Here is a 27,642-nt window from a genome sequence, read left to right on the forward strand (position 1 = left end):
TTGTGTCGGGCGGGCGGGCGGGCGGCGCGGGTCAGGCCGGGCCGGGCCGTGCGAGCGCCGCCGCCGCCGCCGCCGGGGCGGGGAGGGGGCACCGCCGCCTCCGCCATGGTGAAGAAGCGGAAAGGCCGTGTCCTTATCGACTCCGACACCGAGGACAGCGGCAGCGAGGAGAACCTGGACCAGGTGCGCGGGCAGGCCCGGCCCGAACGCGGGGCCTGGGATCGCCGGCCCGCGCGAGGCTCGGCGCCGCCATCCTTCCCTCGCTCCCGCCCGGTGGTCCCGCGCCGCTCTCGCCCTCCGCAGCCCGATGGGGGCCCGCGGCCGCCGTGGGGAGAGCCCGCGCCCCTCCGGCGGGTCCCCGCCCGCCCCTGGCAGGAGGCCCGCGTTGGCGGGGCTCTTTGCGGCGGCCCGGTGCTCGGCGCCGGCGGGACTGAGGGGCGGTGGATGCTCCGGGGCGATGCTCCGGGATGGTCTGGCCCTGAGGAAGGGTTAGCGAGGCCCGGCTGCCAGCGGTCTTCTCACCTCGAGTAGCGGGGAAAGAGGCCCAAAGGGCTGGGCAACTTTTCCATGCTACTTTGGCACGCCGGGAGAGCAGCGTGTCAGGTCCTTGCCTCCCGTCGGGGCAGGCGGGCTCCAGGAGTGTTAATGCGTGTTTAATGCGACCCCCTCATTCTTGGTGACTGCGCTGGGGGAGCTCTGTTGATGGGAAACCAGCCCGTAGATGTAAGAAGGGTGGTATTTATTTGTCAACAGAGCGTGTCCCGGGGTTTTAAGTGCGATGTTCTGGTGTGAGTTCAACCGTGTCAGGGTTGCAAAGGGGGTGTCTCACTCTTTGGAGCGGGCTGCTCTTTCAGAGTCACCTTTTGGTGTAGCAGGTATTGATGGTGTGATCCCAATGGTAAATAAAGACATTATAGGTGAAGCGTGTTACAGCTTGTATTGGCAGTGCTTGCTCCGGGAAGAAGTTTGACGGATCGAATATGTTGAAGCCGACATGTCTGATGTAGTTTATGTGTTGGACCTTCAGAATTTTTAATATAGAAGCTCTTGCTATGATGCAATAAAAAGCCTTCCCAAACACTCAAAAGTACTTTTGCAGATTGGGGCTTCAGAAAAATCAGATCAGATACTATGTTAAAACAAATACAGTGGAGCTGATGTGGTTGATCTTGCATAAGTCCAGAGTCCTTGGGGCTGCCAACATCTCCCTGCTAGGGTATCAGCTTGATAGTTTTGAAATAGGAGTTGGACTAGCTCTAGCATCAGTCAGAAAATCGGAGTGCTGGTGGTAGGAATAACCACGTGGTTCTGCATCTGTTCCGTTCCTCATGGGCAGCAGGCATCTGCAGCTGTACCTGAGTAGTAGGTGCTTCCCCCTCCCCTGAGCTGTTTGAAGCAACTGTAACAGCAGGGAGATGTATGTGCAAAGATGAAGATCAGGTAGCAGGGAAGCAATGTTTGAGATGAGAGAATACTGACTTAAATGTTAAATACCAAGTTCACCTCTGTAGATTAAATTTTGTCTGTTTCCTGTGGCAATCTAGGCTTGTTAAATCAAAGGCCTAGCATCCTTTTAAATATAGTATCATGGAAAACAGAGAACAAGTGTAGAAAGGAAGAAAGAAAGAAAGAAAGAAAGAAAGAATGAAGGACTATTTATTGGCTTAAAAGTGGTGCTCCTCTTCAGGAGCTTCCCAAAGAGAAGCACTACTGAAGCTTCTTCAGGAGCTTTCAGAGGAGATCTGTTAATTGTACAAATGTGCTATGTTGATGTTGCAGGGCTTCTTTAGAGAGCAGTTGGTAAAATGCCATTTCTAATGAAAGTTTCTGCAGTGTTTGTGTTCTCATTTGAGGTTCTAAATTGTAATCAATTTGTTGAGATAATCTTTCAGTTGTGAAACTAATGGAAACCAATCCAGCATCAACTTTCCAAGACTGCAGAAGTTGGTGTGGCTGTATTTCTATGTACAGCTAAGATTAATCAGCCCCAGAGCAAGGTTCCTGGGAATAGATTCTGTGTCCCTGACTGCGAAGATAGTAACATAGCTTCAAAACCGATTGTTTTGTACTACTGCTTGTGTCACCTAACAAGTGATGAACAGCATATGATGGGAATATTTGAGAGCCATGTAGTTCTTTGTGTGGATGCTGTTACCTGTGAAAGTGCTTCCTTTTGAGCAGAACAACTCTACTAAATTTCAAATACTTTGGGCTCTGTGTCTATCCAAAGCTTGAAGTGCATTCTAGGGTGTGTACCAACAGTGAAAAGGAATTGAACAGGCTGACTAAATATTACCAACCATGATGTAAAGGTGATGCCTAAAACGTTTCTGCCTTAAAGTGTATAATTGCAAACATCTCTGTCGTTTAGGAGAAGCTGCTTCTACTGGTATTTGACTTTTGCTTCATGGTATAGTTAGAGTGGTTTTGAATTATTAGCCGATCCAAATAAGACAAATCTGGAAGTGACTCTGAAAGTAATTATTTTTATGTTGTCTTTTGTAATTTGTCTTATACCAAGAAAGCAATACTACTAATAGTTACTTTTCATAGCCTGTTATCTTTAAAATTCTTTTGTAGCATCTAATATTAAAATTGTGTGTAGAAATGTATATTTATGAAACATAAGTAGGCTCATTCCTTAGTAGGTGGCAATAATCATGCTACTGAGATATGCTCAGATATTGCAGAGAGCCTGCATGTGCACTGACCTGGACTGTTAAAACTAACTACAGACATTCTGAAATAAACATGTTTTTTACACCAGGAGCTCCTGTCATTGGCCAAACGGAAACGCAGTGACTCTGAAGAAAAGGAACCACCTGTGAGCAAACCTACAGCATCTTCAGACTCCGAGACATCCGACAGTGATGATGAGGTGGGTTGATCGTTATCAGTGAGATTGCTGTGGGTTACTGGTCTGGTTGTACCTCAGCAGTGAAAGTGTATGTATCATACAGTGTATTTAGCCTGCTGACTTCATAGAGTGGGACTGGTGGTCAGTGATGGAGACTAATGGAGACCCCTTAGGGCTCAGAATGTTGTTTTGGTTTTTTTTAATTAGTATGTTTTGAATTCTAATTCTGTACAAAATAATCTAACTATAGAAAATATGACTGCCAGTTTAATCCCATGTTCATATGGTATGGTGAGCTGCCTGCTTAAAACTAGTGTTCTTCCTGTGTTGTACTTGCAGTTGAGGTATCAGTGAAGCTGCTAAAGCTGGAATCTGAATTCAGGGAGAGAGATTTTCAGCCTTAGATTGGAGCTTCTTTCCTAAGAAAAGGGTCAAGGCAGGTGGTACTATTTTACAGATAGTAAAGCTGGTTTATTTAGCTGCTTTGATTCTCCAAGAGCTGTGCTGTGAATTAGTTGTCTGGCCATTTGGACATGCAGCAGGGTATGTTTTGATTGATTTTTTTGAAAAAAGAGACAAGAAAGAGTTTAGCATTACTTCTTTCTAATGTTTGTCAATTTCTTGTGTAGCAATGCTTAGCTGCTGGTTCTGTTTTTAGTATTTGTTCTTGGTACTACATTCCAGAGATGGTTAAAAGTCTGTGCATCTAGAAAAGAAAATTCAAAAAGACTTACTAAAACAGGCACTGACAAATGTTATACAGGTATTTGAAGAAAAACAATTTCTTGAAAGTTTAAAATATCTTTTGCAAGCTTTCTATGATTTATATTGAGGTCATTTATTCTACCTATTCTTAAAAATTTGACAAGGAGATGTTCGGTGTGGGTTTTTGTTGTTTTTTTTTTTTTCTTCTCAAATAACAGGAAGGATTATCCAGTGTGGCAACTTGCAGACTAACAGGGTAGGCCAGTGATAAACTATAAAGCATTTCTTAGTGTAGCAGAGTTGTTCCAGTAAGTGTGAAGAATGTGCAGTTTAATTTTCTCTGAGGCATTTTTGAAATAAGTATGCTTGGAACTCTGTTCCAAATCAATCATTTCCTTTTTTAAAAAAGTGCTTCTTGTATCTCTAATCTACACTTAAGGCATAGACACAGACAAAATTTTGAACAGACTAGATATATTAGTTCCTTATTGGATAACTAGTCAGTCTGTCACCGTGTGTGTTCAGATCTGCTGGCTCACAGTTTATTTATTCTAAGTTATGTGGAGACCAGCTTGTCTGGAAAAAGTAGACTTGGGTGTGGAGAGCATGTGGATGATAAAGCCTTCCATTCTGTATTTATCTCTGAAAGCTGTCATGATTTTAACACACGTAATAAGTAAGGTCTATTTTCCATTATATGTAGAATGTGACAATACCTCTTCACAAATTCTCAGACCTTGCGGATAGGTAGTGCCACTGTTGCACCCTGTGGGTTTGATACTCTTTCTAATCTGTGTATCATTTCAAATTGATACTATGTTCTTTCTGACCTCCATGCAGCAAGAGGAAAAAGATTTAGAGAAGAGGTAATTAGGACACTTGCTTCTATTTCTGTGCCTGAAATATGCATTCTGAGCTGCTGCTTGTCACAGCAGGATGAGCGGCTGGCTTATAACAGTTCTGCTTCTGCCAGTCATTCCATTCTGTGCGTCCCTGGGCTTCAGTACACTAGTCCTGCTGAATAACTCGGGTTTTAATAAGTATTCTTGTGGTTCTTTGAAGTTTGCTCAACCTTGGGGGTTGGGATAGAGAGGTCTAAAAGTTGATATTTTATTATTGGACTTCCTGCAAGGTGAAGACCTTGAGGCAAAAGCATGGAAATTGTTGCCCTGGGCAAATGTGCCTAATCATACCCATGTGTTTCCACAGGGGTTTTTCAGTGTGCATGTCCTTTGTGGAAAGCACTAAATGTTCCAAGATTGGCACTATGTTGCATGTACAGGAAAGAAGCCTAAATCTGTTTCACAGCGTAATGCAGTGTGCTGCTTTCTTTTAGAGGGAGGAAAGTTTGTGAGGTATAGGAGAGAGAAAAACATTTTGGAATTACTGAATAACAGCATCTATACAATAGTGTCACTACATCTTTAATGTTATATTTATGTGTATCAGTGAGAATACACTTCTCATCCAGATGCTGAGTTCTGCAACACTTGGAGGACCTCTCTGGTCTGAATCACATGTCATAGGCACTGGTCTGAGAGTGAGTTGCAGGCAATGAAATAGCAGGGATGCTCTGGACTGTCTTCTGGTGGGGCTGTGGAACATTCTTGACTGAATTACGATAGACTCTTCTTCAGAGAGCTGATAAATAACAATGGCTGCAGGGCTTTGCAATAAGAAGAGCTACCTTTGCAAAGAGATATACTGATCTGGACTCAGATGGCTCCTTTACCTGGTGTGTGACCGTGTCTGCTCAAGAGCTCACCATGTCAAACTGGTAGCTTTCTGCATGGAACCAGTTTGGTGCTAGCCAGGTTACTGCTGGGGCTACCATACTAGAGGTTTGTGTGTCCACAAGGTATTCTTGTTACTGATTGAGGGCATTAGGTGGGTGATGTTCCTCAGTTGCAGTAGGTTAATTCTGGGCTCTTGCTTTTCTTTTTATACTGGCTTCTTTGCTTACAGTAAGATAATTCATTCTGTTGTGTGGGAAGAGTGGATGGCTTCTGCAACAACTTCACTGACATTAGTGTTGATTAGACAGAATGCCACAATGCTACAGGAGCTCCTGTTTGTTTCTCCTGAAAAGTACACTCATTCTAATGTCATTTTAATGCCTTTTAATATCTAAAGGGTAAGGACAGAATATCCTTCCAGCACTAGAAAACTTAGACAGTGAATGCTTAGTATTATTCTGGAGTTTAGTGAGGATTATCTGTTTCTACCTTGTTATACAAATGTGCTGATTTGTTAGGGAACTGTATAGCTGAAGATCTTGTCAAGTGCTATGGGACAGAGAAGGAGGTGAGCAGTAGTCATGCAGCTAGCCAGGAGATTGGTTTCAAGTAACAGCCTAGAGGGTTTTATGCCTGTTTGTATCTCCTTACTGCACTTCAACTTAGAGCACTCCAGCAAAGCACAGATGAACAGAATACTGCAAGTGTTCTTTCTGGTTTGGGGATGTCGTTTTGTGGGTTTGTAGAAATTACAGTACTGAATGTTGTCTTTTCCTGTGTTCTTTTATTTTGTAATACTGCTTAATTAAACCTTCAAGACTGAGTGAGTTCTCCAGTCCTGTGAGGCCTTTGCCATACATTTTTTTCAAGTTTAGGAAATGTGAAACAGGCCCTGCTTTAATCTTCTTATACACAGTTTATAGACCGTGTTCTTTGTAACTCTGACTTTTCCTGGAGACAGATTCCCTCAGCTATTAATGGGTGCAATGGTAAAGCTTTTCTCAAGGAAGAGAGGTGGTGTTACTTCCTCTGCTCCAAATAAAGTGCAAATCTGAATAGCACAAGCTAATTGTATGAAGGCTAGTATGTCCAAAGGAGTAATGTGAATAAGCTGTGGACAAAACTGGTATAAAATTTAGTGTGTAACTAACTTCTTTAAATTGCAAACTAGCATGGGGTTAACTTCTTGGATTTGATTTCTGTGAGCTTCTTTGAGCAGTACTTGAATGAAAAGGGCAGATCGGGTGTCTGGTGATATTCTGCCCATGAAGCCTTCTCTCAGCCAATTCATTGCAAAGCCTCTCCTGTGGCGTCCAAAGGTGTTTTCTTTATTTGCTTATTTCCTTTCCATTTTGTTGTTAACATCTGGAGTTTCCTCTCTGTGTCTAAATAGTTCTTTAAGTTTTCTGATTTCTGGGCCATTGTCATCATGAAGGTGTGTAAGATGTTCAAATGACAGGTGTAGATCCTGAAAGGCAGGATAAATAACAGGGGCTTTTTTTTTTTTTTTTTTTACTATTTAGTTGTAAAAGTAGTGGTAGAGAGCATTTTCCTCCTTGAAGCTCTTGGAGTGCTGTCTGTAGAGTTTTCCAAACTTTGAGAAAGCCAGAAGACAGTAAATATTACCTTATTTTCATATCTGTGCTTCCTGCTGTTGAGTTCAGACAAGCTGAAACTGTAGTTTCATGACTTGCCTGGTGGACTGCCTTATTTTTTTCCTGTATGAATGCATGAAAGTTTGCGTAAATTTGAGCTGATGCATAAATTGAGCTGATGTTACCTACCTTGGTGCACTTGAATGCGATGACAAAAGGACAGCTAAAGTTTATCTGGCCTTGGAAAGGAGCACATTGGTAAGGGACTTATTTTGCCTTGATGTTGTGGCTTGTAGTTTGCATTTTGCTTATAAAGCCATTGAATATGGCATGGACAAGCTGGCAACCTTACTTGTGCATCTCTGGTTTGATAGGGAGTTAAAAAAAAGTTGGGTGAACACCTATTTGCAAATTAAATTCTCAGTGTGTAATGCATTTAGGTACTGTGTGAATAGAAGGAAGCAGCAACTACCTGAGCAGTAAAACAATTCTGCGCTCTGAGCTCACATCAGGTATGGGTTTGTTTGGGGTTTTTTTTCTCTTTTTCTCTTTATTTTCCTCCACAATCTCATTTCATCTCCCTAGTGAGAATATATCCTGGGTTTGCTGAGCAATAAAATATTTTTTAAAATCACTTTCTGTAGTTACTTTCTTAGAAGCTGACTTATAAATCTAGGTAATTTCTAATATGGTGAGATGGTGGGTTTTTAGGTGGTTTTTTTTTTTTTTTTTTTTTTTTTTTTTTTTTTTTTTTTTTTTTTTTTTTTTCCCTTCTCCTAAGTCCATTCTAGTTACTGTGGCTTAATTTGGATTTCTTAGAATCGAAGTATCATTTGGGTTGACAAGGACCTTTAGGATCATCATGTCCAACTGTTTCTTGGAGGAAATGTGCAAGCTATTAGCACTATTAACCTTGGCAGCAAGAGGAAAATTCAAAAGGCTTTTCTGGCTCTTCTTGTGTGAGAGCCATAAAGCTCTGTTGTCTGGTAGCACTGAACAATAAGCAGAAAGCCATGTTGCAGTATTTCTGCATGAGTTTATTAACTTGCTGTGTCTGGAACCATGGAGGGTTCCAGCTGGTGGCCGAGGAGGCAGCGGTGAATAGAGGGGCTGTTCCGAGAAGGCATTACAGTCATGGGGAGCATGTGAGCAGCATTGACTGGTGCTGCCTGACTGCAGCCTGGAAGAAGGGACCTGGAGAAACTGCAGTAAAGGTTAGATTTTGGAAACTGATTGTTGTTTGAAGTTAAGGGAAACACAGCAAATTAATGTTTCTTACTGTAACTGTGTGCATCTTTACTTGATGTTGCATGTGAACGTGTTGCATTCTTGATTTCTCCTGGTGTGCTGGAGCATGAGGAAGGGGCTCAAGACTTTGGCTTTCCAGTATTGCCTTCCCACTGCCTCCTAGATCGGCTGACCTGTTGTGTCTTCCTCAGTCACAACAAGAAATTCACGCTGGCCACTCTCTCTGAGCAGTGCAGATAGTTCATTGAGTGTCCAAAAGACAGCTGCAACAGTGTCCAAACACAGAGCAAATTATGAGCCTAAGAGTCTTGCACTGTGTCCTGGTTTTGATGAATTAGTGGTCCAAGATTTCCCCTAACTTTTGTCTTTTCCTGTAGTTGTTCTGGGAAAGATTAGGCATTCTTGAGAGATTGAAGTAACCGAATAAGCCCAGAAGCACCTGAGTTGGGTATGAATTTGGCTTTGTGACAGCACTGAAATTGGGAGATGGACATAAAGGTCACTTGCATAAACAAAAGTAAAATGAAGTGTTATCTCCAGGGTGAAATAGAGACCAAAGCACACTTTCCTAGATTAGAGAGCAGATTTTTAAATTACCTTGTCCTGTGTTGTTTAGGTAGTTTTTGGTTTTGGTTGTGTGATTTTTTGTTTGTGAGGGTTTTTTTTTGTTTGATTTGGGGTTTTTTTGTCTTTTTTGTTTGTTTGTTTGTGTAGGTTTGGGTTTTTTGTTGTTTGGAAGGGGTTTTTTGTTTGGTGAGGAGGATTTTTTTTTTTTTTTCTCTTGTTCCGAGTATTTGTCACGTAGGTTTCTTTTCAGTTCTGTCTTCCTGGTCACAGTTTTTTTCCACAATTCTACTAGTGAGTTAAAAGCTGAAAGTGATATGTAACACATGTATGTATAGCTATTACACATTTTATTCACTGACGTCCTGCTGTTTTTTATCTGATCTTAGCTTCTTTCATCTCAGCATGACCTCTCAAGGTCTTGATATAACTGTGCAGTGTACTGTGGCTTTCTGTGTGCTGCTTCCTTGCTGTGCAGCATGCTGACATGAGGTGTAATTCAGCATTAGAACACTGAAAAGAAGTGACAGAGCTCTGAGAGGGACGTACCTCTTCATCACTGCTAAATGCTGAGTTTCACTTTTCTTGCTGTTGTGTCTTCTCTGGTATGCTGGCAGTAGGTGAACATTTGAGCAAATAGCAAAAATACACTTTTCTGTTCACCTGGGAGATGATTCCTTAGTGCCGAGATTTGAGTAGATTTAGACAGAGCGCAAGCTTGTTCTTTACTGATTTAATAATCATAGTAACCAGAAATAATATTAGACAGCAATATTGTATCACTGAACAAGTAACACTTTAATGCTGAGGCTAGTAAAAACTTCAGTACAAGCTCAGGCTGGTATAAAGGCAGAAGCTTCCTATGCAGGTTCTCACCTGTCCTATGGACCATAACCAGACTCTGGGGTACCTGCACAGGGTATGAATTGCAAGGCTCACCACTGTACTTTTACCTCAGGAGAAAAACCAAAACCAGCTTGTGCTTTGACAGAGACTTTTGAGTACTCTGATGGTGCCTAAAGAACATGATGAAGCATTTGGTAATATGGAAAATACAAGGTTGGGTGTGAGAGTAATCAAAACCTGAGAAAGTCCAAAGGTATTAGTTCAGGTATTGTTAGATTAGGTAGTAGCTTATAACTACTTGCTTGAGTTTCATCTAGAGTAATTGAACACCAGAGTTCTCTGAGGATGGTGTCTTATCTGGCAGAACAATTTATCAAATTTGATGGAATGATTACTGCCTGCAGAGATAAACTCAATTCATCCCCCAGGACAGGGTGATTGGGTAAGAAGCCTGAAGTTTGTGTGCATTTGAGGTCAAATTTAAAGTGGTTCTTTTTCCACCTAGGGTAGTTTTGAATGCAAGATCTCCGTTATACACAACTGTATTTGCTCACTTGCATTATGACTGGTTTTTAAGGCTGCATGCCCAACCAGATTCTGATGTCCATGAAAGATAAGAATAATATACAGGCATTTAGGGGATTTATATCTGTATCTACATGAAGCCTGTTATATTCCTGAGGGTCTCGTACCTGGAGAATTTCTAGGAGAGGTGGTGAAGTGCAAACTATTGTGAGGCTTCTGAGTAATATATGGACAATCCTTCTTGCTTCTGTTCCCTACTGGCTTTACCCAGGTAGTTGAAACAATGTAAAAATGCTATTAAGAAAGCACACTGCAATGTAAATACTATTCCCATTCTTCTGGGGCTTTTCAATTTAAAATGGCTAGCTGTGTATGTCTGGTGGTGTACTTGGAACTTGGTGTACTTGGTCTAAGTTAATTGAAAATATGACATTAACTGAAAATTAAAATTAGGACTTGATACGGTATTTTTTTTCCTTTTTTTTTCCTGACTTCTGTGATTCTGATTTGATTCCACTTCATGTACGTAGAGGCTAGTGCCACCACCTGCATCCATGAGTACACTGTTGCCTTAAAAGTACAGACACTGTACTTTTGGTGAAATCAAGATTTTGAAAAGGCTGTCATATATATCATTGAAATGAAATGTAAAATCTGCTCCTGATTAAACTAGGTCTGGAAAAACATCAGTTGCTTCTGTTTAATAGTAAACTGAAGCTAATCTTTACAAACATATTGAGCACATTGTTTGAAATTATTTTCTTAGGAAAATATTTTCAATACTTCCTCCCTTGGCAGATGCTGCCAACTTTGAAGTCTTCATTATCTTTTAAAATGAGTGACCTACCAACTGTTACAACCAGTTTCTTTTTTTTTCAAAGAAAAAACTTCAACCAACCACACAACACTCTACTCCCAAAAACTTTGTAAAAGGCTCTCATTTATCTGATAAGTTTACTATTGGTTTCTCTTTTTCCCCCCCCCCCTCTTTTTTACACTTTTATGATTTTTTTGCTGTCTGGTATTGGGCTGTTTTTCAGCTGTTTTTACTCCAGTGTTCTGGAGAAGGGAGAAGAGAGTGATGTTTGTGTCTCACAACCCGTTTCTTGGTTCTTTGCTTGCAGTGGACTGTTGGAGGTTCTAAAAACAAAAAGAAGGGAAAAGCGGGTAAGGCAGAGAAGAAGGGAGCCATGAAGAAACAGATGAACAAGGCTGCCTCTTCCGGCAGCTCAGATAAGGACAGCTCGGCTGAGAGCTCGGCACCTGAAGAGGGTAAGATAACACGCAGGCATTTATTTAGTGTGATTCCAAGTGAACTTATCTGTTGTGCAGCCTGAAGAGTAGTGTTGCATGGTGATGTTGAAGATGATCTTCAGACTTTTCATTGTGCAACTTACAGGCAGGGTAGCTTTTTAAATTTACTGTGGCTTGAAGTGCATGTAATTCAGTGTAGTATTGCTGTGAGCACTCCATTACAGCTGCAAACGAAATGCTAGTTCAACTGAAAAATGAATGACATTTCATTGCTTGACTTTTTCCTGGAAAATTCCTTGCTTCCTTCTAGCATGTCCTACCTACCCATGTGGGTAGCATTTTTTATTCCCTTTGACGTATTTTCCCGTCCCAAACTTCTTGTGATAACAAAGGGAAAGGTGTATAGTATTTGTGATGCAAATAGAAGCTTATCTTGCCTGCCTTTGCTCTGAATTGGAATTCTTGAACATTTATACTGACACAGGAGAAGAAAAATATTTCTATAACTTTATCAGAATTTTTTTAATTAATATTTAATACATTTCAATGCTGGGAAAACTTTCTGCCTTCTTTTTTCATCATGCCCATGAAGGTTTGCAGGTGCTTACTTGTGGTTTCCATTGATACTAAAAAAGGAAGTTAAGAAAGTATATGAAGGAGCTTACAGTTTTAAGTTCACCAAGCACAGCAGATACAGACAAAGGCTTGGAGTCACTGTGCCTGTATACATCAGTGCTTACAAATCAAGGTTTTCGCAGTGTGAACTTGCAAAGCTGGAAGTTTCCAGATATACTAATACCAGGATGGAAGTGCTTTTGTAATTCAATGTAATTTAGTCAATTAGGTGAGATAATCAAAGCGCTTGGACTTGGATCAAGTTTAAAGGTGGCATTACCCAATACTATTGGGGAGTCAGCTGTTCCCTAAACCCCTGTGTACCTGGGAGGGCTTGTTACAGTAATGGGGCTAGAGTCAGGGCCTTGCCAGCCCTGAGGGTATTGGTTTCAACTTTATCTCCTGGTGTAGCAATTCATAGTGTTGCAGTCTTCACATGAGGAATTTTGGTCCTTCAAGTTGCTGTAATGAGGTGGTTAATGTGCAATTCTGTGGTGGTTGATCATGGTGTTTGAGGTGTGCGCACACAAATTCATGGCTGTCTAAGCAACTTGTCAGGGACAGAAGCATATAGGCATAGAAGTCTAACTTTAGGACTGTAACACATTACTAAAAGGCCTTTTAAATTCGTTTGTTCTACTAAGAATATTTACTTATAACCCAATTTGTGTTCAGATGTAGCACCACTCATTTTATAATTTTTTTAGTATACATATTATGGTAATTTCAACCTGGCCCTAATTTTCTTTATATGTATGTTTTTAGTATAGTGGAAGACGAGTGTAGAATTAATTAGTGCTATGCCTTGCTAATATGCTATTATGAAGTGGTTGGTCTTTGCCCCAGCCAGATCTCACTACCCTATATTTTTGATTTAGGAGAAGTCTCTGACTCAGAAAGCAACAGCTCCTCGTCTAGCTCAGATTCAGATTCTTCATCTGAAGATGAGGAATTCCATGATGGCTATGGAGAAGACCTGATGGGAGATGAAGAAGACCGAGCTCGACTGGAACAAATGACAGAAAAGGAGAGAGAGCAGGAACTGTTTAACCGGATAGAGAAGAGAGAAGTGCTGAAGAGAAGGTGAATTTTATATTCGTTGGTATTTGGTGGCAAATTCTTAAAGGCTGCATGGAGAGTATGCTGACTGTGCTCTCTTGTTTAAGGTCCAAGCATTCAGCACTGTTAAGTGAGTTAAGCTTGATTGTATATTTTTTGTATGTAAACTGTCCCTGTAGTTAAGAAGCACACAGCAGGAGTTCTGCATTTTCTTGTAGAAGACAGTATCTAAAAGTTTCTCAGCTGTTTAATATTCACAGTTCTGTCAGCTGCCCTTGTAGTTATGTTACTACTCCATAGGTTAGATGCCAAACAGTGAGAAGACCTGCTTTTTCTTCATCTTTTTTGTATTAACTGTCATGTACTGATGCTTTGGAAAAATCCAAACAAAGCATAAGGTGTATATGGGTTTCTGGAATTTTTCAGAAAACAATGATGAAGCACAGATCAGTGTGAGAGTTGCCAGTGTGAGGGTGTGAAACTGGCTTGGGCCCTAATAGAAGATACTGAAATAATGAGGAGTGGTGTTGGACATGCCGTTTTCATGGACTCTTGTGGATTTCTACCTTATGTACTGCGGTTTTGTTGTTTTTCTGTAGCTGTTACACTGTCCAGTCAGGCAGCTTCTTTGTAGTAAAGGTATTTTACTTCCCCCATGTCTTAATCAAAAGGATTTGGCATGTGTGGTTGCTTGAGTTTCTTTCTTCTTTAGTGCCTTCTCTTTTCTCACTTGCTGAGAAATTTCCCTAGAGGACTGACATCTGTTTAGTAAATCATGTCAATACAAGCAACTGCCAAACTGTGTTTGTCCAAGCCATAGGTAGAACACTGCCTGCCTGCCTTGATTTTAACACTACGTTCAGAATCTTATGTGTTCTGCTGCTCTCCTCAAGGGGATGAGAATGATTGTAAGTTAGGTCATGTAGAAGGACATCATATCTTTCAAATTTTACTTTGTATTCCATGGTAACTGAATGTCTCTGGTTTAGAATGAGTGCTGGAGAATACTTCATACAAACAAGCTAAACAACTGAAGCTTGAGTTACTGATTTAATCTTAAATTAATTTGAGCTGTTCCATGTAAAGGCAGGTAGAACTAAGGAGGTGGCGGGGTAGTCATTTAACTTTATGAGAAGTTGAATCTTTCAAAACCTCTTTGTATGCACATTATGCTGTGAGTTCATTTGGATTACAGCAGACACTGCATCTGATATGGTGTGTTATGCTTCGTGTTAAAGGCATAAAGGGCAATGAGCTCATCTGACACTTCAGTTTGTTGTCTACAAAATCCAGGTGTAAACGACTGAAGAAGAATGGACTGTGTAATGTGGATAACACATTTTGAATTTCAGTTACTGGAAGTTGTTTTTTTTTTCTTGTATATGTCCATATGCACACTTCACTAAAGCAATGACCAGTCCATGGTGCAGTGGAATCTCAGTCATGGGACTGTTTTGTTGGGAATTACTACTCTTCTGGATACAGTGGCTGAAAATAAGACATCAGGGTGATATATCTCATGAAGGTAGACGTGGACGTGCGTAAATTCTTCTGCAGAAACTGAGTCTGATGAGAATTTAGCTGCTGAAGGAGGACTCTCAGAGACATTGCAGTCATTCTTACTTATACAGACCGGTACCAGTAGAAAGGTGAAGTTTAGGCATAAAAAAGTTAGCATGATAATGGCTTTAAAGCAAAAAAATGTTTAACTCCTTAGGTCCAAATGATGTGAAATAGCCATATGATTTTAGAGTTGGAGGCAGCATGCAATGATTGCTGCACTGGCAGACAGGAAGATGGAGTTTTCTGTGGAAAAGTAATTTCTACATGGTCTCATCAACCCTTTAGGTTAGCTCTCTGTAGGACTTGGTGCACGCAGCTTTTTTTCACTTTATTTTCTTGGGAAAGGGAGGGCATGGGAATAGAAGACAGGATAATGTAAAAGGGACAAGCAGTTGAAGTGTTCCTTGCAGCCTAATAGCAATTGTGATAGCATCTGAGCAATCCCTTGCTCTCTCAGGAAGAGCATTCTTTCATACATTCTTTTTGTTTCAATAACTGCTACTAGATTTGAAATCAAGAAAAAACTAAAAACAGCAAAAAAGAAAGAAAAGAAAGAGAAAAAGAAAAAGCAAGAGGAAGAGCAGGAGAAGAAAAAACTCACACAGATCCAGGAATCCCAGGTAGGAAATGAAACTGTTCTTGGTAATAACCCTTTTCCCATGGTGAAAGGAGATAAGATATGGCCTCTCTACCCCAAACATTTTCTCTTAATGTAAACAGTGTAATAAGCAGGTCAGAATTTAGTTAATTTATATGCTCAAGCTATCATCAGTTTTTCCAGTTCATTTAAGGAATTTAACATCTTTGGCCAATTGAGGGGTGCACTGGTACTCCCTTAATGAAAAACACAAAGTTGCAGCTATGTCTAGAGTTGCTGTGATAGCCCTCCCACATGAGAAAAGGAAAGCAACCTTTTACAGTTCCTTTAGCCAAACTTCTGTCATTCAGTCTGAAACATTCCATACATGATCTTGAAAAGTTTGAGAGAGCAGACCAAAAACTGCTCAACTGTTATTAATTATTTTGCATGCACATACATACAGTGGAAAAAATGCTTAATTTCTTCTGGCAAGGGTTGTCAAGGAAAAGCTTGAATGCCAGGAGGAGTGGTAGTTCTATAGTTTTTCCACCTCCAATAAAAAGAGGACACCACCAGGTTTTGAGGCCAGGCCTCTGTAACTGAACTGTGGTTCATATAGGGAAGATCCTGCCATTCATATAGAGTCAGGGCAGGTAGACTCCCAGAGTGGAATGGGCTTCATCTTGCTTAACTTCAGCCATCTAAGAACCAGTTGATTGTTTATGCATTTGTTGACTATTGTTTTGTGCAATGGAAGAGGGCATCTTCAGCTGACAATTCATTCCATGTTATTTTCTAGTGAAACACAAAACAGTTTAACACATGAAATCAAATTGGGTGAGATGAGTTTTCCCTTAGGCACATGTTGAGTGGAATGAACCTCATTTCCCTATTCCCTCAACTCCATATATGTATGTGTGTGTACACTTTAATAGTCCAGTTATAATGCACAATGTGTACTTGCAAATACATATATGCATGTGTAAAACAATCTTATTTAGATTTCTTTTACAGTGCCTTGCAGAAATTATTTCAACTTAGCTCAAATGACTGTCTTTTATGCTTATTATAGAGGCTGCTTTCTCTATAGAGACAGACCTGTTAGAAATGGAAAACATAAGAAGACTTAAAACATTTAAGATTTGGATCCATCTTGCAGATTTTACAAGCAACTTTATTTCTGCTTTAAGTGTTTTTTAACATAAATTTTTTCTTTGCTACTAAATGAAAACTAGTGCTTTGATTTGGCCTTGCAGAAGCAGCAAATGAGAAGAATATTCATCCAGTTTTTCCTCATTACATGTTATTTGCTGAATTACTTCAGTTTTATTTCTCTAGTCCTTTTTTAACTTTAAGAAGGAATTCTAAGACTAAGACTTGGTGGCAGAAATGTTGAACTATAAATGTTCATTATTTTTGATATGAAGCAGGATAAAGAAGTATGCTCTAGATTGATTTCCCTCTCTAGCCTCTGTAAAAAATGAACTGAAAAAAAACTGATTTCAAAAAGGAGTATGTTAGTAATTTCTATTCGAAGACTTTTCAAGGTATGCATATAATCTTTGTTTTCATGCTTTTAAACTTATGGATTTATGGTGTTGAGGGATTTTCTGTACATATTTTTAGGTCATGTCACATAACAAAGAGCGGAGATCAAAGCGAGATGAAAAGCTAGACAAGAAATCTCAGGCAATGGAGGAGCTAAAAGCAGAAAGAGAGAAAAGGAAGAACAGAACAGGTATGAAAGCATGTTGCTATTGCTACAGTTTTTGAGGCATTATCACCACTCTCTGAAAGTGATACTTCCTGTTTCAAATTAATGTCACATTCCTCCTCCTTGGCGGGAATGAATTCCAGGTCTGTGTTTTCCTTGGTCTTTGCCCAACATGACCACCTAGGGTGATATTTGGCAAGCACTGATGCAGTATTCCTCACCCCTGCCGTGCCCTGGAGTGGTCTGAGTACAGAGCTTTCATTACAGTCCACTGAATGGCTCTTAGGAAGGTTTAGTTAATGTGTCTGAATTGGTCACTTAGATTCAGGTTTTTAATCTCTGAATCATTCAAACTCCTACCTATTGTAATTGTGATACCCTATCTACATTTGCTCATTTCTTCACTGGCACATTATCTTTTCCATCTTGCCACTGACTTTTGATGCAACCTTTTTTTTTTTTACTCTACTGGATTTTATTGTGATCATCTCCAAACATGAGGGTTTTTTTTCTTTTTTCTTGTAAAATAACAATGAGTTGTCTGATCATAATAGTTTTTTTCTTGTATATCCAGTTGTTACACCCATCTTGAATTACTATGTGCAATTACTGTGTGTCTCAACCTGGGAAACTGAAAATAAGTACAACTGAGATTTAGGGTGATTTTAAATACTTCATGTATATGCAAAGAGAGAAGTCAATGAAGTGCACAGTTTACTAGTGGATTTGAATATGTGCCACCTGTATCTAGTGTAAAATTAATACCTGTCTACATCTTGGACTTTTTTTAAAGCAATTAAGGTTCAGCTGCATAGTGTTCATAATATATTTATAGCTTGCTTTTCCTTGTTCTCTGTCCTTCCACCCAGCTGAATTGCTTGCAAAAAAACAGCCATTAAAAACCAGTGAAGTATACTCTGATGATGAAGAGGAGGAGGAGGATGATAAGTCTAGTGAGAAAAGTGATCGCTCATCCAGATCATCATCCTCTGATGAAGAGGAAGAGTAAGTAGTAAACACTGGGCTATGATTACTTGTAAGTATGTTAAAAAATAGAGATCCACTTTAAGTAGACACATGCTGTTTTAGAGGATTGTTTGGGGCAGTTTGTCTCTAAAGTGTTTTTGCCTCTGGGCACAATTGCATTGCTCAGATTTGAGTCCTTGGCACTCTGTCATGGTTTATGAGACTCGTTTACCTTGGATGGGTTTGCAACTTCAGTTCCCTGCTATCAGGTTTGGCCCAAATTACACCGTTGTTTACTGATTTGTTTAGTCCTGCAGTTCAGCAGCTGCAGAGCTCTGGCACATATCTGGGCAGATACATGTGCTGGCTTATCTTAAAGTGTTAGTCTATAAACTGCCTTGGTGTGTGTCTTCCTGCTTTCTGCTAGCAGGGGCAGTGTTTAATAAGTCTAGGACCCCCTAGTTCTAGGACCCTTTCTCATGAAAGTTAAATTCACACATCTACAGTCAACTAGTGCATGATGAATCATGCCTTTTACTGGTAATTTAAATAGTGCTCACGCTGCACCTTACTCAGGACCCCCTTTTTGGGTTTTGGTTATGTCTCTACTCTTTTCTTTATTCCTTCTCACCTTTCCCAAATCAGGAAAGAAGAAATTCCTCCCAAGTCGCAGCCAGTGTCCTTGCCTGAAGAGCTGAACCGAGTTCGGTTGTCACGGCACAAGCTGGAGCGCTGGTGTCACATGCCCTTCTTTGCCAAGACAGTCACTGGCTGCTTTGTCCGCATTGGCATTGGCAATCACAACAGCAAACCTGTTTATCGGGTGAGTTCAGCTCTGAGGGAATAGGTTCTTTTTTTGTGCTGTGATAAAATGTTTGCAGCTTATCAGTTTTCAGGTACTGGTGACTGATTGATACAAAAAGATTGCTTATAACCAGAAAACGTCATTACTGCCAAAGAGGTGGAGGAGACTGGTTTAAGTAAATAAATCTATGTGACCACCTACAGGAGGAGATAAATTAAACGAGAGAGAGGGAGCACTAACAAAGCCTGATCTCCCAGCTTTGGCTCATGTTGTTTTATCACTTGTATTGCAAACTAGAGTTCCAGACTCTGCTTAGACCAAGTAAGGATAAGTAAGATTCACTCCTTATTTCTAGGACTGTTCCCAAGTTATTGTGGGGTCTTGACTCTTCTTTTACAAAGTTTCTAGTACACATTGTGCCTTCAGAAGAGACTGTGATTGAGAACACAGTTTTGGTTTTCTGTTTCATTGCTGTCATCATGGGATAGAGTAACAGTCTTTAAAATTATATGAAAAAGGGCTGTGTTTAGTATGTGAGCAGTAATAGTGTATTGCATTTGGAACATATGTTAACCCAAACCAACATTTTTTGAGAAGGAAATAAGAAAGGTAGGGAAGCATACACTATTTGGTCAGGAAGGCAGAGCTGAAAAGATACAAAAGACTGCATCAGGCAGATGGTATAATTTATTGACTGAAAAATTATGTGTGAAGCAACTCATTCAGTACCTGATAATGTATACTGAAGAGTCTTGCTTTCCTTGGTTAGAATTGTCAGCTAGATAAAGGTTTTTTATTTTCAGTGAAAAGGCTTGAATATGCCAGATCCATTCCAGGAACATGAAAAAAAACTCTCCCTTGTATCCTTCTTCTCATATATTTTACTCTGTGATACAGGTTGCTGAAATAACTGGTGTGGTAGAGACTGCAAAGGTTTACCAGCTTGGTGGGACACGGACAAACAAAGGACTGCAGTTGCGGTAAGGAGCTAAAAGAATTCTCTTTACTTCATAAATCAGTGTCCTTTTCATAGCAAATGATACTCTGTGTGGGGTTTGGCAGTGAGAACTGAGAAGTAGATCGAGCCTTGTCATGCTATTTCATGCTAGAATGTTTGGGTTGGTTTGTTTTTGGTTTGGTTTTGTTTTGTTTTGTTTTGTTTTTTTTCTCCTTCTGCATAATGGAAATTATAAAATACCCCAGAAATTTCATGCAGGGAGTTATGATTGTGTTGATATGTTGTCTGGTTTGGGGCTTCTTTAGTCAGCTTACACATACAGATACAATGTCACCACTTTACACTATCACAAGGGGATGTTTTACATTTTATTCTTGCAGGCATGGCAGTGATTCCCGTGTGTTTCGCTTGGAGTTCGTCTCAAATCAGGAATTCACTGAAAGTGAATTTATGAAGTGGAAGGAAGCAGTAAGTTTGCTAGACTTTAGTTTCTTCTTAGCAGTCTTCTGCCAAGCATACTTTAAATGGAAAATAACTCCGTCTTGTGTTTAGATGTTCTCTGCTGGGATGCAGTTACCCACACTAGATGAGATAAACAAGAAGGAAGTGTCCATCAAAGAAGCCCTCAACTACAAGTTTAATGATCAGGACATTGAAGAGGTAAATGTTGCCTTGTAGTGAAGCTGTGTCAGTGCTTGAAAGTGACAGGAACTCATTCAGTAGAGCAGTAGCTGTTACAAAGCAAAAGGATCATGATATTTGCTTTCCAAGAAGAAAATAAAAGGCTCAAAAGGAAGTTTTATAATGGGATAGAGTAGCTTGGTGATCCTGTTTTTTGGTGTTCACTCTTGCTTTTCTTTATCGTTTGTGCCCTGTTATCTCCTCTTGAACTTGTGTTAGTTGCATAGCTCTGAACTCCTGAGTATGGCAACTTAGTTCTCAAGTTCTGAAAAACTGACAGCATCGTGGTAGTTGCATTTATCACAGTTTTTGCAGTTTTGTACTTGTTTGATACTGACCAAAGGTGATTAGCATCAAGCTTCTGTAGGTAGTTAGGAGTATGAACCTATTACTCATTACCAAAGGCACAAACTAAAAACCAGAATCGTCAGAGCATACATCAAATTCAGTGGCAATAAATAAATTTCTTAGGTGATACTTGTCTGTTGCTTCTAATGTCCAAGTATTGAAATAAAGATTTCATTTTTGCATATTCATGTAGTTTCCTCTGCATCTTGCAGATTGTGAAAGAGAAGGAAAGGTTCAGAAAAGCACCTCCAAATTATGCCATGAAGAAAACTCAGCTATTAAAGGAGAAGGTGAGAGATGAGATGATGCCTGCAACCTTAATGTAGTATTTGATTTTGAAGAACTGGAACTCATCTGGATTTTGGCAGTAGTCAGCAGTAAGCTAGACTTCAACTGTGCGGCTGGAAGGTGGTTCTCAAGGTTCATTGCTGGGGTCAGACTACGGAGAACCCAGTCAGCTATTGCACTCTTTTTTTAGGGGCAATTGCCAACAATTTAAGCTTTGTCTTTTTGTGTCTGTTAAAAAAGGTCTTAAACTGGTCTGCCTCAGAAACTTTTCCTTTTCTTAGTTTTTTTCTTTTTGTTTTTTTTTTTTTTTTTTGGTCCGTGTTGTTTTTTGTTTTGTTTTTGTTTGTTGTTTTTAGAATACCAACCACTCTAGCACCTCATAATAACATTTGAAAGTTGATTTCCTCTTCTTATTATTTTAAGATAGGAAAACCAGAAATTGTGTTACATTATTTTTCACTCAGTGGTAACTGATTTGTCACTTTATGGCTGGTAATTTATTTTGAAAAAAAAAGAAGTGGCCAGAGGATTTGCTTGCAATGAACTGTTTTTAGCTGTAGTCTTCCTGGAACAAGTAGACCTAACAGTGCATCAAAGCCCAGAAGTGAAGAAAACAAGCAGTCTTAAGTATCTCTGAGGATAGGACTGCATTAACAGAACCGAAAGTTGTTTGTCTTTCTTGAGACATTAAAGCTTCATATACAGTAAACCCCCAGAGTTTGTATTAATATGCATTCCTTGATTCCTTGGTTTAACTGTATTTTTGTGGTCACTATACACAAACGTGTAAATTATTAGGTTCCTGTCACACGGAGTGCAGTGTCTTTTTGTTGTCACCAGGTGGCAGAATAAGCTGTTGTCGTGCCTTAGGGGACTCTGCTCCCTGAAGGAAATGGCAACTGGCAGTTGGGGAAATAATTCTTTTCTTGATGTGCTATAAGAGAATGTTAAATTTTAATAAAACTTGTAACTTCAGTCATCCAACTGACCTGTACTCCTTATGCTGGGACTGATGTTTTTGCATCCTCGTTAGAGTAAGAGTTTTCAGAGTTCTTCTGAATAAGAAATACAGTTTTGCCTTGAGCTATAAGGCAAGTGTAGCTCTTTGTTGTACTCTTACCATGCAGGGAAGAAGATTCCCTACTGGAGTAGATTTAGCTGACTGATTCACGGATATATCTGTTGTCTCTCTGAGTAACTCTGTGTAGAGAGAGTAGTGCCTAATGAGTTACTGTTTGGTTGAAGGCTATGGCTGAGGACTTGGGGGACCAAGATAAGGCCAAGCAGATTCAAGATCAGCTTAATGAACTTGAAGAGAGAGCAGAGGCCCTGGATCGTCAACGAACAAAAAACATTTCTGCAATCAGGTAAGAAGCAGATATTGGAAATTTTCTTTCTTAAATAGTATCAAACAATATTTAAAAAAGAGAAACTAATCCATTAACAAATTAACTGCAGGATTTTGTGTTTCTTTTTTCCTGTACAGTGTGTTAATGTGTATTGTAATTGGTCTGTTAGTGCGTGTCTATCTTCACTTTCTTGTATCTGTCACGGAGTTAAAACTGTCAGAAATGTGAACTCTCTTTTCTATACCCCCAGGGGGCAGTTGCATTGCAATAAGACTTATTTGTGGTCAGGCTGAAGCGGCAAGAATGCTTTCAGAATGTTTTGTTGTGTAGGGACTGATAAATGACAATCACTTTCTTTTTCTTTCCCCACCCTCCTTTTTTTCCATTCTGCAGTTACATCAACCAGAGAAATAGAGAGTGGAATATCGTTGAGTCTGAGAAGGCTCTTGTGGTAAATAGTGCTGAATTAATACTTTTCTACAAGTAGAGATGAAATGATGCAAGGACAGATAATTGCATGGCAAAGTTACTAATTTTTTTAATTATCTGCAAAATCTTTCGTATAGGCAAATGACATGATTTTAAAGCACATCACTTTATTTTCTTGCTCAATTCAGTTATCAGCAGATTAGTCACTACAAGAGCAACGTAATGCATTTTAATGATATGGAAAGAAAATTAAGTCTCCTCGTAAAGGAGACTTCAGATAATAAAACAGTGAAGGAGATATTCATTTCTCTGTAGTTACATTTTTATTAAGGAAGAGTTTAGCTGGTTAAGAAATGCTTAAACATTAAGTATCCTGAGAGTTGCATGCCTGTTTGCTGTTGTATGCAATGTCACAGTTTCATCCTGTAAAGCACAGGACAGTGGGTGTGTTAAAAACTTTCTAATCTGTAATGTTGTTGCTAGTTTTTCTCTGATCTCGGTGTTGTATATAGCAGATGAGTAATTGCATGGATGGGAGGCTGTGGGAGGATTTAAAAGAGTCCGAGTAGCAGACTCTGCTAAACCATGTGCTATTTCTTCTCCAGGCTGAAAGTCACAGCATGAAAAACCAACAAATGGACCCCTTTACTAGGCGGCAGTGCAAGCCCACAATAGTGTCTAATGTGAGTGTAATACTTAAGTTCAGTTGAGGCAATATGCTAATAGACAGAAACCAGTGTAATGCAGAGTGTAGGAACAATAATTCCCAACTGTGCCATATGCTATTAATGCCCTGAATGCCAGTGTGAGATACAGCTGAGTGAGATCCAGGTCCTCCTTCTTTTTTAATGCAAAGTGTGAAGGACATAAGTGATGTGGGTATGTACTGCAAAAGCAACCATGATGGAGGCTTCTGTTGTGAGTTCATCTATGTTACATTATTCAGATTTAGTTAGCTCTGGGAAGACAGTTGGCTTTAGGTGTGAGTTTTACTTTTAATTAGCTGAAAGTTTCCTGGAAGATTAGTTAAAGGTGAGAGGAGAACAAACGTTTTGGGCCTGTGATGGATAAAGTAATTCAACACAAACTTCCCATGTGATACTGTGGCAAAACCTTCTACTGCAGTCTGATATGATATTCATATTACTGATATGAATAACAAGGTGATCACCTCCTCCTTCTAAGTAATCTGGCCTTGTTGAGGTCTGTTCTGGGATAGTATGTGGTTCTGGTGTAGGTACCTAAAAAAAAAACTGCTCAGGTTTGCTCTTGTGAGTCTCCACAAACCAGCAAGGAATAAAAAAGGAAATTCTCTTGCAGGGCTTGAATGAAATATTTTGAAATGCTTATTTTTTAGAAAAAGAATCATAACTGAGTACCTTTATTATGCTAGAGAACTATTAGGTAAAGAAAAGTCTTCTAAAGATTTCTTCTCTCTAGAAGAGCATTTCAGCCAGAACAGTAAGCTGAAAGCGAATGCGTATTACAGTAGCATTAAGAGTAGTCACAGAAACAAACCATATAATCAGGAAATGTATTTCTGATTTTTTTAAATAAAAGCTTTCTGAAGATGATTTTAATTTGTTACTGTCAGATAATGTCAGGATGACTTCAGTAGCCTTTTGAGATTCTGAAAGTTTGGTGCACTGATATATAGTATCTTATGGTTTTAGATTCACAGATATGAACATGTTTGAACAAAATGTAGTTCTAAATTTTGCAAATTTAAATGCAGTATTTTTTTTATTTTTATTCTTCCCTAATATTTTGCCTTTGCAGTCCAGAGATCCTGCTGTCCAAGCTGCCATCCTTGCCCAGCTAAATGCAAAATATGGATCTGGTGTGTTACCAGATGCTCCAAAGGACATGAGTAAGGTAAGTTTCCATTTTGGTCTCTGTTATGTTCCTCACACTGCCACCCTTTTACTCTGTGAAACTTGTGAGTGAGTAAGCAGGTGTGTATGCTTTAGTTCTAGAAAAGGGTACCATGAAGAGCTTTATCATTAAAGAAAATAGCTTCTTGGTTCTTGGCAAAGGAAATTTAGGTTACTCTAGCAATATGAAAGCTACACTAAGTATGGTTATGACAGAAAGGGGAAAAAACATTTTTGTACAGCCAGTTAAGATTTGGAGACTTACCTGTAGTTTTCATTTCAGGGTCAAGGAAAAGATAAAGATGTGAACTCTAAATCAGCTAGTGACCTCTCAGAAGATCTTTTCAAAGTACATGACTTTGATGTAAAGATTGATCTTCAGGTCCCCAGTTCAGGTAGGTGTTCCATCTGAGTTTGGGGATGTGATTGTCTAGCCCATTTTGGTAGAACTTGCTTCTTCCAGAATAATTTTTTCAGAGTTATTGGTGGGCTTTTGAAAATGGGAGTAAGGACTCTATTTACCATCTTGGAAAGTATCTTGAACTGAGGAGGAGAGCATGTGTGGTAGTGATATCCATTGAGAAAAGAAGAACAACGGTACTGTGTTTGACTAAAAGCCTGTATAGCCCCATATCCCTAATTTGAAGCCTAGGGAGAGAAGGAGATGATAAGTGTTTTTGATAGACTCTTCCAGTCTATATTATCTACGACTTGCATAATCTTTGGGTAAAAAATGAGTGTTGTATTTAATAAGTATTGGCAGCTGCCTTGATACTTGCTTCATTAATTTGTCTAGTAACTTTTGACAGATAAGATGTGTGTCTGTGCTGTTCTGTCCTCTGCGCACATACTGTGGTGATAAGGTATTTTTACTTGATTTTGAACCTTCTGCTTTACCAAGTTGCTGTTCCCTAACTTTGGCATTGCGGATGGTATTGAAACTACACTTTAGGAGAACCAAAACACTGACCAGTGAGTGAAGATAATAGACTCAAACTTGCTGGCTCTTCCTCTTTGTTATCTTGACTTTGACAGCAGGAGATGTGTGACAAGAACAGTTGAGTGTCATAGGATCATTTTGATTGAGAAAAGATGCTTAAGATTATCGAGTTCAACCATTAACTCCACATTCACAAGTCCACCACTAAACCAGGTCACCATGTGCCACAGCTGCACATCTTTTAAATACCTCCAAGGATGGTGACTCAACTTCGCTGAGCAGCCTGTTCTGATGCTTGACAACTCTCATGGTGAAGAAATTTCTCCTAATATCCAGTCTAAACATCCCTAGTGCAACTTGAGGCTATTTTCTTGTGTCCTATAAAGTTGATTTCCAGTGGGAGGAAAGCATGGGAGTATACCAGTGCCATTTGACACATGAGGTTTAGTATTTCTTGCATTACTTGAAGAATTAGACCTGCAATTTCTTGGAAGACAATTTAGGAAGTGTACTGTAAGAATGCACAAAGACAGACCTTGTCAAGAAGCAAGAGCAGGAGAAGTTGTTTTTCCAAACTAGATCAAGATGGAAACCCTGGATGCAAGACTACAGAATCAGGCAGGAGTTCAAGAACAAGAGACTTCCTGAAGCAGCCTAGTGAGAATTATGAACTTGACAGTTAGCAAGCAGATGAGGGTTAGGCACTGAAAGACACTGAAGAGAGAAGGATGAGAAACAGTTTTCCTTAGACAGGGCACCATTTTGGCATCTTACTTAGTGCAGTCTCCTTGCTTAACAGAAGAATCTGGAAACTGATAAAAATGTGTATTGGAGACATAGACAGAACATTTTACTTTTTCTGCTTACTGTCTGTTTCTGGATTAACAGCTGGATTAATACACAGAGTCAAAATTGCATGAGCTGCATCTATGAAGATAAGCTCCCTGATACTGTCTATTATTAACTGAAGTTCTAACCTGATGTATACTAGAGCAGCCTAATGTGATTTTGTGGTGAAGTTGTCAGCAGAAACAACAAGTAAAAATTTATGGTTTGCCTTTAGTTTGGTCCTTACTCTTTTCTTGTCCCCAACAGAATCTAAGGCACTGGCCATCACCTCCAAGGCTCCTCCAGCAAAAGATGGTGCCCCTCGGCGATCATTGAACTTGGAGGACTACAAAAAGAGACGGGGGCTTATTTGAGCATGCCCACTCTGCTGCTTCTGATCCTGCATGCTCCATGATGATGTCCTACTTTTTCTTCCTCCCTTTTCAGTTCTCCCTTCTGGGTTGGAGCAGCAATGGAGCTGGGAAGAGACTCTTTAAAACTGCCAGTCATCTGTAACATAAACCATTCAACTATTTACTGTATAGACCTCCCTTCTTGCCCTTTCCTCTGCTCCCCTCACAAATGTGGATCTGTGCTATTTGGGGTTTTCCCCATTTCTTTTAGTTTGAGTTATGTTTTTATTTTGTTGATGCAGCTCGTTGGTCCACTCTGTGTTCAGTATTAGCCTAAGGTCTGGATTTCCATAGGAATCTCTTGGCAGTCGCAGAATCAGCACTTGGTGATCTCCCCTTACATACCACCACAGGCACAGTGAATAAACATTGGCGCAAGACCTTTGTGGCTGGAAGGTCATCTGCACTTTCTCCCTCTTCTTCTTCCTCCTTCATCCTAGCTTTGGAGAAGGGAATCTTCAAAAACTGGCCTAGGTTCAAAGTGTAAATTTTTTTGGGAGGGTCGTGTGACTTTTTTTCAGGTGTTTTTTATCATTTTTAAGCTGCAGTACTATTTGTATCCGTCTGTCACAGTTCTTTACGGCTGTTTTGAATTTCTACCAGCTGTATTTGAGCATCTGAAATTGCAAGAAAGAAACTCATTAAATGTGATTCTTCTTACTAAAATGGCTTGACTGATATAGCTATTTAACTTCATGTTCCCTTTTTTAATTACACATAAGTGATGAGAAAGGTACACAGCTCTTAATGTGGGACTTGTCATCTATAGCACATCCAGACTCTACAGCTGTAACTGGGTGAAGTAGCTTTTTATGGGGTCACCCTGGGGAGCTCATTTGGTTGGGCTTTAATTTCTTCTTCAAGCTTTCAATATTACGTATTTGTTAAGTTATCATGTCTTC

The 27,642-nt window shown here is 39.7% G+C and overlaps 1 protein-coding gene across 1 annotated transcript; it reads left to right on the top strand.

The window, feature by feature from the left end:
* Window position 1: 1 nt before the first annotated feature.
* On the top strand, window positions 2-27,406 carry RTF1 (RTF1 homolog, Paf1/RNA polymerase II complex component). The gene is made up of 18 exons (XM_066321228.1): window positions 2-183; window positions 2,768-2,878; window positions 11,201-11,348; window positions 12,824-13,028; window positions 15,073-15,187; window positions 16,774-16,885; window positions 17,731-17,866; window positions 18,473-18,650; window positions 19,530-19,612; window positions 19,971-20,058; window positions 20,143-20,250; window positions 20,832-20,909; window positions 22,153-22,274; window positions 22,650-22,707; window positions 23,291-23,368; window positions 24,465-24,560; window positions 24,843-24,954; window positions 26,595-27,406. The coding sequence occupies exons 1-18, from the start codon at window positions 106-108 to the stop codon at window positions 26,699-26,701; spliced, it is 2,013 nt and encodes a 670-aa protein (XP_066177325.1). The 5' UTR covers window positions 2-105; the 3' UTR covers window positions 26,702-27,406.
* Window positions 27,407-27,642: the final 236 nt, after the last annotated feature.

The sequence above is a fragment of the Sylvia atricapilla genome, chromosome 6 (assembly GCF_009819655.1).
Source record: "Sylvia atricapilla isolate bSylAtr1 chromosome 6, bSylAtr1.pri, whole genome shotgun sequence".
NCBI lineage: Eukaryota > Metazoa > Chordata > Aves > Passeriformes > Sylviidae > Sylvia > Sylvia atricapilla.

What these genes read in the sequence shown, in the direction of transcription:
- RTF1 (XM_066321228.1), top strand. Translation starts at nt 106, where the DNA reads ATGGTGAAGAAGCGGAAAGGCCGTGTCCTTATCGACTCCGACACCGAG. An exon ending in TCCTCTGATGAAGAGGAAGA is followed by an intron (nt 17,867 to 18,472) that starts GTAAGTAGTAAA and finishes TTCCCAAATCAG; the next exon opens with GAAAGAAGAAATTCCTCCCA. An exon ending in ATGATCAGGACATTGAAGAG is followed by an intron (nt 20,251 to 20,831) that starts GTAAATGTTGCC and finishes TGCATCTTGCAG; the next exon opens with ATTGTGAAAGAGAAGGAAAG.